This window comes from Narcine bancroftii, chromosome 3, assembly GCF_036971445.1.
Source record: "Narcine bancroftii isolate sNarBan1 chromosome 3, sNarBan1.hap1, whole genome shotgun sequence".
Lineage (NCBI taxonomy): Eukaryota > Metazoa > Chordata > Chondrichthyes > Torpediniformes > Narcinidae > Narcine > Narcine bancroftii.
Window position 1 is genome coordinate 35,910,061 of NC_091471.1, and position 14,992 is coordinate 35,925,052.

General features: G+C 41.2%; 1 protein-coding gene across 1 annotated transcript in view; it reads right to left on the reverse strand.

Annotated features, from left to right (window-relative positions):
* Positions 1-576: 576 nt before the first annotated feature.
* Positions 577-14,992, reverse strand: part of loxhd1a (lipoxygenase homology PLAT domains 1a) — a 221,516-nt gene continuing 207,100 nt past the window's right edge. The window contains exons 45-47 of the mRNA XM_069923807.1: positions 6,803-6,941; positions 1,658-1,819; positions 577-1,057 (exon numbers count right to left, since the gene is read on the reverse strand). Of these exons, the coding sequence (XP_069779908.1) occupies positions 577-1,057; positions 1,658-1,819; positions 6,803-6,941 (782 nt within the window). The remainder of the gene's footprint in view (positions 1,058-1,657; positions 1,820-6,802; positions 6,942-14,992) is intronic.

Here is a 14,992-nt window from a genome sequence, read left to right on the forward strand (position 1 = left end):
GTGCTGAACTATTATTCTGCCTAGGCCCACTGACCTGCACCCAGTCCATAGCCCTCCATACCCCACCCATCCATGTACCTGTCCAGATTTTCTTAAATGTTCAAATTGAGCCCGCATTCACAACTTCAGCTGGCAGGTCATTCTACTCTCCCACTACTCTCTGTGTGAAGTTGTTCCCCCTAATTATTTCCCCTTTCACCCTTATCCTGTGTCCTCTGGCTTATATCTCATCTAATCTTAGTGGAAAAAGCCTACCTATATTTACTCTGTCAATCCCTATCATAACTTTGTAAACCTCGATCAAATCTCCCCTCATTCTTCTATGCTCCTGGGAATAAAGTCCTAACCTGTAACTGTCCCTGAAGTCCCAGCAACATCCCAGTAAATCTTCTCTGTAATCTTTCAATCTTATCGACATCTTTCCTGTAGTTAGGTGACCAAAACTGCAGCCAATACTCCAAAATTTTCATCCATTAAAAGCCAGGGTAAGTTGGCAATGGAACATCCCAAAAAAAGTCAGCTTTAACAGGAGAGGGGGAAACATCAGAAGGGGAGATAGGGTATTCTTGCCACCGATTAAAATTTAGGGTATAACTCCCTGTACGTTAGCCCATCTCCCCTTTTCTTGTCCAGCCATTTGCCACATGGAAAGATAGTGGTCACTCCGGTGGCAATGTTGGTAATCTCAACATGTTCCAGCATCCAGCCAGCATTCGCATTGGCACTGTTGTGCTCGATTTTCACCTTGTTTAACTCTCCCAAATCCAGTATTTCAAGAATGAAACGGTCTGTATTGCCCCGCTCAAAGAGGTTCCGGAATTTGTTCTTCAGCCTACGACTGCCTGAGTCACCATTACTTCCATAAATAGTTATGGATACATTGGCATCAGTTCCAGCACCTTTTACATCACCAGTGATGACGATGACCTCATATTTAACAGGTACTAAACTGCGTACCTTGCTGGCAAAACTCTCCACAATTTTTGTACACTCAAAGGCCTTGTAATCATTTCTTTTATGGCTCAGCTTTATTTTTGCATTGCAGTCAAAGATGTACCTGCAAAACAAAACGTGTTTACGTGACTTTATAATAATCAAGTACTGGTTTCACTACTCTGTCATCTTTCGAAATGGAGCCTTCTATTACAACAAAGATGTTCGTGTCAAAAACTCTCAATTTGAGGCTACGTTATTAAGATAGCTTCTGATGAAGGACTCTCCTTGAGGATTTAATGAACAAAGAAGACATTTTCAAAACACATTGACATCAAACTTTTAAGAAAAGTGACCTCTACATCTGTAGATACCTGTTTATTTTAAGTTTATAGGCAGTGTTCTCCATTTTTGCCTCAGAAATATTTTTTAAAGGGGGATGACCAAACTTCGTATGTAGATTCTCACAAGATCCGATATTAAGAACATAAAACTCTGAAGAATGCCAGGCATTGAAGTAGCCGAGGAATATGGTGTGTGTGTGTCTGTGCGCGCGTGTGTGTGGGTGTGTCTGTGTGTGTGTGGGTGTGTCTGGGTGTGTGAAATACACCTTCCTAATATATCCAAGTTCCTTTTCTGTGAGGAGAGGTTTGTAATTTTATGAAGTTCCAAGTATCTCCTTGCATTCAACACGCCACTTCACACTCAGGTGATAGATACTTACTTGTTGCCAAGCTCTTTCTCGGTTATAATAACCTCTTTAACATGCCACTCCACGTCACTTTTCGAAGTGAACCTCCGACAATCTCGTGGACAGTGACCCACTAAAATTGTGGCTATGTCACCAACATTTTTTGAGGAAAATTCAAATTTGTCCTTTGCTCCCCTGAAGATAAAGGAAATGCAAACGCTTTAAGATAAAGGAAATGCAAAAGCTTACTCTCAGCTTTAGTGCCGTAAAGAAAAGTGTCTTCGCCCACATGTCTGTGCTGATCATGATGTGCAAATCAACTTGAAAACTGCTGCTTGCACCTAGATATCCCTCCATCTCCTTCATATTCACCCATCTATTTATAAACCTCTTAAATGGTGTTATTGTATCTAGTCCTGGCAGCCATTTCCAGGCACTTACCACTCTCTGTGTAAAATAAAACTTGCCTCATATTCACTCAGTCCACAGTCAGATTTTATTCTCCAGTGCAGTCCTCAGCCTCCTTTTTCTTTCTTTGGCTTGGCTTCGCGGACGAAGATTTATGGAGGGGTATGTCCACATCTGCTGCAGGCTCGTTGGTGACTGACAAGTCCGATGGGGTACAGGCAGGCACGGTTGCAGCGGTTGCAAGGGAAAATTGATTGGTTGGGGTTGGGTGTTGGGTTTTTTCTCCTTTGTCTTTTGTCAGTGAGGTGGGCTCTGCGGTCTTCTTCAAAGGAGGATGCTGCCCGCCGAACTGTGAGGCACCAAGATGCACGGTTGGAGGCGATATCAGCCCACTGGCGGCGGTCAATGTGGCAGGCACCAAGAGATTTCTTTAAGCAGTCCTTGTACCTCTTCTTTGGTGCACCTCTGTCTCGGTGGCCAGTGGAGAGCTTGCCATATAACATGATCTTGGGAAGGCGATGGTCCTCCATTCTGGAGACGTGACCCACCCAGCGCAGTTGGGTCTTCAGCAGCATGGATTCGATGCTTGCGGACTCCGCCAGCTTGAGTACTTTGATGTTGGTGATGAAGTCATTCCAATGAATGTTGAGGATGGAGCGGAGACAGCGCTGATAGAAGTGTTCTGGGAGCCATAGGTGATGCCGGTAGAGGACCCATGATTCGGAGCCGAACAGGAGCGTGGGTATGACAACGGCTCTGTACACGCTGATCTTTGTGAGTTTCTTCAGGTGGTTGTTTTTCCAGACTCTTTTGTGTAGTCTTCCAAAGGCGCTATTTGCCTTAGCGAGTCTGTTGTCTATCTCTTTGTCGATCCTTGCATCAGATGAAATGGTGCAGCCGAGGTAGATAAACTGGTTGACCTTTTTGAGTTCAGTGTGCCCGATGGAGATGTGGGGGGGCTGGTGGTCATGGTGGGGAGCTGGCTGATGGAGGACCTCAGTTTTCTTCAGCTTGACTTCCAGGCCAAACATTTTGGCAGTTTCCGCAAAACAGGACGTCATGCACTGGAGAGCTGGCTCTGAATGGGCAACTAAAGCGGCATCGTCTGCAAAGGTGGAGGTGATGCCTCGGATGCCCCACCCAAGTTCCTCAACATGGTTATCCAACTGCAGAAAACCAACAAGGTCGGGTCAGATACAGCAATGAGCTCTCCGAACCCTTCTCCATTGACAATGACGTGAAGCAAGGCTGCGTCCTCGCACCAACCCTCTTTACTATCTTCTTCAGCATGATGCTGAAACAAGCCATGAAAGACCTCAACAATGAAGATGATGTTTACATCCAGTACCGCACAGATTGCAGTCTCTTCAATCTGAGGCACCTGAAAGCGCACACCAAGACACAAGAGCAACTTGTCCGTGAATTACTCTTTGCAGACGATGCCGCTTTAGTTGGCCATTCAGAGCCAGCTCTCCAGCACATGACGTCCTGTTTTGTGGAAACTGCCAAAATGTTTGGCCTGGAAGTCAGCCTGAAGAAAACAGGTCCTCCATCAGCCAGCTCCCCACCATGACTACCAGCCCCCCCTCATCTCCATCGGGCACACAGAACTCAGCCTCCTATACTCTAGAGAAAGCACCAAGTTTGTCTAATCTCTTCCCATAACTCATAGTTTCTAGTGACAGAAATTTCAGAGAATAATGTGTTGGATGTGGAGGGTGGTAGGGTGTTAGGTGAGAATAAGAGGGATTGTGAGTTTGTTGCATCTGGGGGCAGAGGCACACAGGGCAGATGAGCGGGAAATGGAGGAGATGTGGGTGAGAGCTGAGTTGTTGGTGGTGGAGGGGTAGCCGCATTTGTGGAAGAAGGCAGACATTTCGAACAATCTGAACTGGAAGACCTCATCTTGGGAACAGATGTGGCAGAGATGGAGAAATTGAGAGAAGGGGATAAAATCCTTGCAGGGGACAAGGTGTGAGGAAGTGTAGTCAAATCTTTTCTTTGTTGTATTAGGGTATGGGAGGGAGGGGAAAGTGGTGGGGAAAAAATAGACTGAGTGTATGTTATGTACTATTGTTGAAAGAGATTGTTTTTTTTGATTTGTATGTCTTTGAAAATCAAAAGTAAAATATTTTTTAAAAAAAAGGTAGTTGTGGGGGTTAGTGGGTTTGTAATATATGTTGGTGGAAAGCTTGCTCTTGAGATGGAGGCAGAGAAATACAGGGAGGGGGAGAGTGTTGTCAGAGATGGACCAAGTGAGTTTAAGATCAGGGTGGAAGTTGGCTGCAAAGTGGATTAAGTTAACAAGCTCATCACAGGTGCATGAGGCAGCCCCAATGTAGTCATCGATATACCAGAGGAAGAGTTGAGGGGTCTTGCCTGTGTAGGCTTGCAGCATGGATTGCTCCACAAAGCCCACTAACAGGCAGGCATAGCGGGACCCATCCGGGTATAAATGCCTATACCTTTGATTTGGAGAAAGTGAGACAAGTTAAAGGAGAAGTTGTTTAAAGTGAGGAAAAGTTCTGCCAGGCAGAGGAGGGTGGTGGTGGAGGGTGACTGGTCGGGTCTCTGGTCCAGGAAGAAGCAAAGTGCTTTAAGACCTTCTGTCTGGGGGCTGGATGTATGAAGTGATTGGACATCCATCATGAAGATAAGGTGGTCTGGTTCAGGGAATCTGAAGTCATTGAAGAGATGAAGGGCATTTGTGGTATCGTGGATGTAGGTGGGGAGGGATTGGGCCAGCAGAGAAAAGATAGTGTCAAGGTAAGATGAAACAAATTCGGTGGGGCAAGAGCAAGTGGAAACAATGGATCTACCCGGATGGTTAGGTTTGTGTACCTTGGGTAGAGGGTAGAAACGAGCAGTGCGGGGATGGGAGACAATGAGGCTGGTAGCTGTGGGAAGGAGGTGACCAAAGGTGATGGGGTTGAAGATGGTGTTGGAGACAGTGGCTTGATGTGCCATGGTGGGCTCTGTCCTATCTAAACTATGCGCCTTTGCACATGCACACATGTTTTGCAACCAGTGCACAAAGGAAATTAATGTGTACACAAAAGGTTAGTCACCTAAAATAATACAGTAATTAATAATTATACATATTGAAAGTAATCTCTTAGTTAATTGTTTCTGTTAACTAGTTAGTCGGATTTTCAAATACTACATATGCACATCACTAACTTATGTAACCTCACATGCCAATACAGTTTTATTAGCCATTAGTGATAGGCTGTAGGCTGTGCCAAAATTATCTTGAAACAAATGCAAGTTTACATTTGCTCAAGCATTCATTGCGCACAAATTTCTGTCACAGAAAAAATATTTTCACAGCATAAGATTTTTGCACACAGTGACTACTAAGAATTAGAGGGAACATTGGTGGTGGGGTCCTGTGGGAAGGGTAGATAGGAGAAGGTGTCTGAGAGCTCTCGTCTGGCCTCAGCAAGGTAGAGATCAGTGCGCCTGACTACAATAGCACCGCCCTTGACTGTGTGTTTGATGGTGAGATGCAGAGAGAGTGGAGTGCAGAGCATTCTGAGGAAGTAAGATTAGAATGTGGAGGGGGGGGGGGGCGTGGTGGTGAAATTGAGACAGTTGATGGCTCATCGGCAGTTGGAATTAAAAGGTCCAGAGCGGATAGTAGGTCAGGACGAGGTGTCCAGGAAGAGGAAGCTTAAAGCAGGAGATGGGGTCTTGGGTGTGGGGTGGAGAGTCATGGCCAATGAAGCGAGCCCGGAAGTGGAGGTGATGGAAGAAGAGTTCGGTATCATGGCGTGCACAAAACTCATTGAGGTGTAGGCAGAGGGGGATGAAGGTGAGGCCTCTGCTGAGGACTGAGTGTGCCATCTCAGAGATGGGATAGTAAAGACCAAGCAGAGGTCAGAGTGGAGATCGGTGTAGTGGAAGGTTTTGGGGGGATTTAGAGGGTTGGGGAGGTCAAAGGATGGAGATGGAAGATTGGAGGGAGGTGGTGAAGGGTTGGGGGGGTTGGTGGGGAGAGGGGGGTTGGGGAGGTCAGGGGGAGGTGGGGGTGGAGGAAGGTAGATGGGAGTGGGGAGATCAGATGAGGAGAGGAGGGGGTAGGGGAGGTAACCAGAGAAAGGGGGATGAGGTCCTTCCCTTCCCCTTTCCAGTTATCCACCCTCCCTTCACCCAGCCATCCTTCCTCCCCTTGATCGCTGCTGTCCCCTTCGCCAATCACCTCCTTCCTTTGCAACCACACCTCCCCCCTACTCTTTTGCTCGGATGCCTACCGACATTTTTCCATACCTTGATGAAGGGCTCAAGCCCGAAACATCACTGATGTATTTTCACCTTTGTTATATAAAGGACACTATTTGATTAGCTGGGTTTCTCCAGAATTGTGTGTTTTTACTTCAACCATAGTGTCTAAAGATTTTTGTGTTTTACTTATTAAACACCGAGCTGAAGTCAATGAACAGCAGTCTGGCGTATGAGGCATCATTCTCCAGGTGGGGCAGGATGGAGTGAAGCGACAAGGCTATAACATTTTGGGGTGATGTTCTTAGCTTTTCTTTTCTGCACCTGTTAAATACTAAAGTGGCCAACGCATGGACATATGGTTCTTGTAAACCTAATTAATCGCATTTCAAATTTGATTCCCATGATTCAGTATTAAGAAGTTCATTACTTTTTCATCCTCTGCAATATATCTTGTAAAACTTTGGTCATGTAAGAGTTGTCTTCTCTTTCTTTCTATTCACCTTCAACTTTTCAAAGGAGAAATAAATAAGGCATTGGGAACGCTACCTCAGGAACTTCTTTTTCTTGGATGAATTTTCCAGCATGAATTCCTTGGATTTCCCTTTCTTCCCTTCAAGTATAACCCAGACGTTCTCCTTTGTCTCGGCATTATCTCGATCACTGGTCACAACAAGAATTTCGTAGCCTGCCGAAGGGAAGAAGATTAGCTGGGCATCACATTTTGGAAATGATGGAATGTTACTCACAGAACACTTCTCTTTGATCTGCTGTGAGCTTTAAAACATGGCCTTATTTTGACTTTTATGTGTAAGAAAGTGCTGCTGAGTTGGACAGCTGACAATTTCCCGACAGTTAGTAAATTAGAGCACAGAACAGAACAGCAGGGAGGGTTCCTATGGCTCATGTCCAAGCTGATCATGATCCTCAAACCAAACAAAATCTCTGCTACTTCCTCATGAGAGCTGTTCCTACAAGTGTCAATGAAGAAGGGGGAGGGGGTCCTCACTGAAACCTATCGAATACTGAAGGCCCGGATAGAATGGGTGTGAAGAGGATGTAATGGGATCTTGGGATTCAAATCCATAGATCCCTCAAGTTAAGAAGGCCTATGGGATGCTGAGATTCATTAAAAGGAGGATTGAGTTCAGGAGTAGAGAGGTCATGTGTGGCAACTCTACAAATCCTTGGTAAGACCACACTTAGAATATTGTGTTCAGTTCTGGTTTGCTCATTATAGGAAGGATGTGGAGCTATGGTGCAGAGGAGATTTACCAGGATGTTTCCTGGATTGGGAAACAAGTCTTATGAGGCAAGGTTAAAAGTACCCCCCTCCACTTCTCCTATACATGGTCTATAGTATGTGATGTCTTCATCCTGTGAAAAAAGATTCTGAGTGTTTACATTACCAATGCCTTCTATGTTTTATGACCTTCTTGGCGGCAACACTATTACAGCGCCAGCAAGCTGGTGAGCAACTGATTAGGAAGTTGAACCTGTTAGGCCTAAACACCTTTCTCTGTAACTGAATCCTCGACTTCCTGACTGGAAGACCTCAGTCAGTCCGGATTGAAAACAGCATGTCCAACACCATCATACTGAGCACGGGAGGGGGGCCCCCAGGACTGTGTTCTCAGCCCACTGCTGTTTACCCCGTTGACCCATGATTGTGCAGTGAGATACAGTTCTAATCACGTCATCAAGATGGATACAAGAGGTCATGGGTTGAGAGTTGATGGGCAAAGGTTTAGGAGTAACATGAAGGGGAACTTCTTTACTCAGAGAGTGGTTACTGTGTGGAATGGGCTTCCGTGAAAGGTGGTGGAGGCAGCGTCAATGTTGTCATTTAAGAAAGAGTTGGATAAGTATATGGATGGGAGGGGCATGGAGGGATATGGGCAGAGTGCTGGTAAGTGGGATTAGAGGAGGGTACTTGGATCAGTGCAGACTAGAAGGGCCAAATTGACCTGTTTCCGTGCTGTAATTGTTATATGGTTATAGTCGCTGATGACCTGACCGCGATGGGGCTCATCAGCAAGAACGATGAGTCAGCTTACAGAAAGGAGGTGCAATCATTAATGGACTGGTGAAGAGACAACAACCTACATCTGAACACCAACAAGACAAAGGAGATGGTGGTTGACTTCAGGAGAGCATGGGGGGAGCACTCTCTGCTGACCATCGATGGTTCCACTGTCAAAATAGTCAAGAGCTCCAAATTTCTTGGCGTGCACCTGGCAGAGGATCTCTCCTGGTCCACAACACTAGATCCATTGCCAAGAAGGTCCAACATACCTTTGCTTCCTGCTAAGGTTGAGGAAAGTTCAGCTCCCATCCTCCACTCTCACTACATTCATCAGGGGATGTATTGAGAGCATCCTAGGTAACTGCATCACTGCCTGGTTCAGGAACTGTATCGTCTCAGAATGCAAGTCCCTAGCATTCATTTCAAGAGGAATAGTGTAGGGAGGAGTCACGTGATGGAGTAGTGGCCGGACAGTGAACTCCAGCCCTCTCCAGAAAAGTCGGGAAAAACAAAGGAAAACACAAAGGCACAGAAATAAAAGTTAAAGAAAAGTGAGTATAAAGGTGGAAAGAAGATGGCGACAAAAAAAGAAAAATCGAAAGCAACGGTAAGAAGAGAGGAAGAGAAGACAACGGAGGAAGAAGGTGAAGGCCTTACTTGTTCGAAGAGGCCCGCTGTGGAGAGAGAAACCCGCTCCCTCAGGTCGGTAGATAATGGACTACAAAAATGGCTCGCTGAGCCGAGTAAAAGTGCGCAACCGCGCATGAAAAAAAACACACCGACGGGAGGGGGGACCAGCTGGGGAGTCGATCTCCACAGCCGGCAACGACAGCTGCAGAACACCTGCAGCAAGAAGAGACCACAGAAGACAATGGAAACAAGAAAGAAGAGAAGAAAAGGGCAACAAAGAAACAACAGATGGCCAACCCAGAGGAAGAAGAAGAGGAAGAGGAAGAGTACAGGGAAATAGAAGAAGAAAAGAAAGGCAAGATAAAGGAGGTACTTTCTCTTATTAAAGGATACATGGAGTCATTTAAAGAATGGCAAACACAGGAATTTAATGATTTAAGAAAAAGAATAAACAACACAGAAGAGAAAATGAATAAAATAGATATGACCTTAACAGAAATGGGAAAGAAAATGGACAAGATGGAAGAGCGGGCAGTAGCAGCAGAAATGGAGGTAGAAGACTTAAAAAAGAAATTGGAGGAATCTAATAAAAAAGCGATAGAGACACAAGAACTGTTAGCTCAAAAAATAGATATAATGGAAAATTATAACAGAAGAAATAACATAAAGATAGTGGGCCTTAAGGAAGATGAAGAAGGCAAGAATATGAGGGAGTTTATAAAAGATTGGATCCCTAAGACCCTAGGATGTCCAGAACTACAGCAAGAAATGGAAATAGAAAGGGCACATAGAGCATTGGCCTCTAAACCACAACCACAACAAAAACAAAGATCTATTTTAGTAAAATTCCTAAGATATACTACAAGAGAAAAGGTTCTGGAGAAGACAATGGAAAAAGTAAGAGAGGGCAACAAACCACTGGAGTATAAAGGGCAAAAAATCTTCATTTATCCAGATATAAGTTTTGACCTCCTAAAGAAGAGAAAAGAGTTCAATACAGCAAAGGCGATTTTATGGAAGAAAGGGTATAAATTTATACTAAAACATCCAGCGGTATTGAAAATATTTATTCCAGGACAACAAAACAGACTATTCTCGGACCCAGAAGAAGCACGAAAATTTGCAGAACAATTACAAAAATAGACTGAGGGATGAAGACGGGTAATGAGAGTAAAAATGATAACGATTGATATGTATGCGGGTAAAGAGGTATAAGAGTGAATAGATAAAATGTGTATACGTGAAGGTATCTGTACTTAGAGGAAAATATAGATAGTATAGACAAGAATGAATAAGGGAAGGTAATGGAATAGAGAGAATAAGGAGGGAATTAAAAGAGTGACCTTTGTTACATATGAAAAGTGAAATCTTTTCTGGGGAGGGTTGGGTGGGGAGAAATAGCGGTCACTGCAAAATCAGTTGACGCTTGCGAGTGAATTCGCAAACCCAAATGGAGAGGGGAGATATGGTTGTCCGACAAGGGATAAAGGACAACTCAGGAGGGGAAGGGGAGATTGGGGATAAAGAAGATATAAATAGGAGAATAAGGAAAATGTTGGATGTTGTAGGAATGTTGTCTTATAAAGAGTCGAAAATAAGAAAACAGAAATGGAAAAGGAGGAAAGGTAATGATGGAAAAACGGAAGGAGAAGATAAACAAAGTATAAAATGGCTACGCTGAACTATATGACTTTAAATATTAATGGAATACATAACCAAATTAAAAGGAAGAAACTACTAAATTTACTGAAAAAGGAAAAAATTGATACAGCATTTGTCCAAGAAACACACTTAACTGAATTGGAGCACAAGAAATTAAACAGAGATTGGGTAGGACATGTAACAGCAGCATCATATAATTCAAAAGCAAGAGGAATGGCTATATTAATTAGTAAAAATGTGCCATTTAAAATAGAAGAGGAAATAATAGATCCAGCAGGGAGATATGTTATGATAAAATGTCAGATATATTCGGAGTTTTGGAATCTACTTAATGTATATTCGCCTAACGAAGAAGATCAAAAGTTTATGCAAGATATCTTTTTGAAGGTAGCTAATACGCAAGGGAACATACTAATAGGAGGGGATTTCAACCTGAATTTGGATCCAAATATGGATAAAACGGGGAAAATAATTAACAGGAAGAACAAAGTAGCCAAATTTATAATTAAATCAATGCAAGAAATGAAACTTTTGGATATATGGAGGAAACAAAACCCAAAAGAAAAGGAATACTCATACTACTCGGCTAGACATAAAACATACTCAAGAATAGACCTATTTTTGTTATCAGCTAGTATGCAGGACAGAGTAAGAAAAACAGAATATAAAGCGAGAATACTATCGGACCATTCACCATTAATATTGACAGTAAAGCTAGAGGACATCCCTCCAAGAATGTATAGATGGAGATTAAACCCCATGCTACTTAAAAGACAGGATTTTAGAGAATTTATTGAAAAACAATTAAAAATGTATTTTGAAGTAAATACGAAATCAGTGGAAGATAAGTTTATACTATGGGACGCAATGAAAGCATTCATTAGAGGGCAAATAATAAGCTATGTAACCAAGATGAAGAAGGACTATAATCAGGAAACAGAGCAGTTGGAAAGGGAAATAGTAAACATAGAAAAAAAATTAGCAATGAAGGAAGATACAACTAAAAGAAGAGAATTGGCGGATAAAAAAATAAAATATGAAACATTACAAACATATAAGGTAGAGAAGAATATAATGAAGACAAAACAGAAATATTATAAACTAGGGGAAAAAGCGCACAAAATCCTAGCATGGCAGCTTATGACAGAACAAGCTAAGAAAATGGTATTGGCATCAAGGAAAAAAGACAAACAAATTACATATAATCCAAAAGAAATTAAGGAAAACTTTAGAGAATTCTATGAACAATTATACCGAACTGAAAACGAAGGGAAAGAAGGGAAAATAGAGGAATTTTTGACTAAAATTGAACTACCAAAACTACAAATAGAGGAACAAAATAAATTAACAGAACCATTTGGAATAGTAGAAATACAAGAGATAATAAAAAAATTACCAAATAATAAGACACCAGGAGAGGATGGATTTCCAATAGAATTCTACAAAACATTTAAAGACTTATTAATACCGCCCCTCCTGGATGTAATCAACCAGATTGATGAAACACAAAGCTTACCAGATTCATGTAAAACAGCAATAATTACAGTAATACTAAAACAAGGGAAAGATCCACTCTTACCAGCATCATATAGACCAATATCTTTGCTAAACACAGACTATAAGATAATAGCTAAACTATTAGCAAACAGATTAGCAGAACAGGTACCGAAAATGGTAAATTTAGACCAAACTGGATTTATCAAAAAAAGACGCACAACAGACAATATTTGTAAATTTATTAACTTAATTCATGCAGTAGAAGGAAATAAAGCACCTGCAGTAGCAGTTGCTTTAGACGCAGAGAAGGCCTTCGACAGAGTAGAATGGAATTATTTGTTCAAAGTATTGCAAAAATTCAGTTTACCGGAGAAGTATATTAATTGGATTAAAGCATTATATAAGGGACCGTTAGCGAAAGTGACAGTAAATGGACATGTATCAAAGCAATTTAACTTAAGCAGGTCAACGCGGCAGGGATGCCCATTATCACCTTTATTGTTTGCGCTAGCTATAGAACCACTAGCAGAATCGATAAGAATAGATGATAATATAAAAGGAATAAAAATAAAAGACAGGGAATATAAAATCAGTCTATTTGCGGATGATGTTATAGTGTACTTAACAGAACCAGAACTATCAATAAAAGAATTATATAAGAAATTGAAGGATTATGGAGAAGTGTCGGGTTACAAGATAAACGTAAATAAAAGTGAAGCAATGCCTATGAATAATGCGGATTTCTCAAAATTTAAGAAGGAATCTCCATTCAGATGGCAAATGCAGGCAATAAGATACCTAGGTGTACAAATAAACAAAAATCTAGGCCAATTATATAAACTCAATTATAATCCACTAATGAAAAAATTACAGGACGATTTAGAGCATTGGAAAGATCTACCACTAACACTGATAGGAAGGATAAACTGAATTAAAATGAAAATTTTTCCAAGGATATTATACTTATTTCAGGCACTGCCAATACAACTGACAGAAAAATTCTTCAAAGAGTTAAAGAAAATAATAAGGAAATTTTTATGGAGAGGGGGGAAACCGAGGATAGCACTAGATAAATTGACAGAATGGTATAAACAATTACCAAACTTTAAAAATTATTATAGAGCCGCACAATTAAGATACCTATCAGATTTTTATCAAACAAGGGAAAAACCAGACTGGACGAGATTAGAATTAGATGAAATAGGGGAAAAGATACCTGAACACATATTATATAAATGGGACGAAAAATTGGTACAACATAGAACTTCTCCAGTATTACATCATCTCCTCAATATTTGGAAGAAGATCCATGTAGAAAGAAATAAAACAAATTATCAATTACCAAAACTAATATTGACGCAAAATAAGCTACTCCCTTTTACAATAGACAACCTTTCCTTTAGAGAATGGGAAAAAAAAGGGATTAAAAGAATAGAAAATTGTTTTTCAGGAAGTAGATTCTTATCCTTTGAACAAATGAGAGATAAGTACAATATAACTGGAGATACAGCGCTGGCATATTACCAACTGAGATCCTACTTGAAGGATAAATTAGGAAGCAATCTGAGTTTACCAGAGGGAAGTAACCTTGAATATGTGATTACAGATACAATGTTAATCAAAAGATTTATAACAAATATGTATATTAAACTGCAAGAAAAGGAGAATGAGGAAACAAATGGTAAAACTAAACAAAAATGGGAACAAGATTTAAATATAAAGATAAAAAAGGAAACATGGGAGAAATTATGTTCTGGAACGATGAGAAATACAATAAATACGAGGCTACGTATGATACAATATAATTGGTTACACAGACTATACATTACACCGCAAAAGTTAAATAAATGGGACCCAACAGTATGTCATAGATGTTTTCGATGTAAAAAAGAAATGGGAACAACAATTCATGCAATCTGGACATGTGAGAGAGTAGAAAAATTTTGGGATGATCTCAATCAGATATTAAATAAAATAACAGAAAACAATATACCAAAGAATCCAGAGATCTTTCTCCTAAGTAACATAAAAAACAAAGAATTTGGAATTGATCTGGAGGATGCACAAAAAAGATTTGTTAAGATAGCCCTAGCAGTAGCAAAAAAATGTATTATGTCAACCTGGAAATTGGAAGATAATTTGAAAATACAACAATGGTATATAGAAATGAATAAATGTATTCCATTAGAAAAAATAACATATAGTTTAAGAAATAATATTGAAATATTCGAACAAGTATGGGAGCCTTACATTAAATACAATAGCGAAAACCTACCGGGGACAAACATTACCTAAGTTGATGGAAGGAGAAGGAAAGAAAAGAATGGATTCTGTAGAATTTCTGGTGTATTTTTGTTGAATGACAACATTGTCTGACTGAATTAATGCAACCTAGATTGTATACCTAAAATGGATGAGGGGGGGGTGGGTGGAGGGGTGGCGGGGTGGCTTGGGAGGAGGGAGGGGGGGAGAAAAAGTCACTGTAAATGTGTGAAAAAGAAAAAGTGTATATCATGGCTATTGTGATTTATGGTGTGAAAAATAAAAAATTTTAATAAAAAAAAAGAGGAATAGTGTACAAGAGTAAAGAGGTGTTGATGAGGCTCTATGGGGCACTGGCGAGACCTCATTTGGAGTACTATGTGCAGTTTTGGGCCCCCTATCTTAGAAAGGGTGTGATGTTGGAGAGAGTGCAGAGGAGATTTACTTGGATGATTCCCGGAATGCAAGGGCTAACGTACGAGGAATGTTTGGCAGCTCTTGGGTTGTATTCATTGGAGTATTGGAGTTTTGGAGCATTCGTATTTTGAAATGTTTAGATAGGGTGGATGCGGGTAAGTTTCCCTTGGTGGGTGAATCGAGGTCGAGGGGTCATAATCTGAAAATTAGAGGTTATCCATATTAAACAGAAATTAGGAAGAACT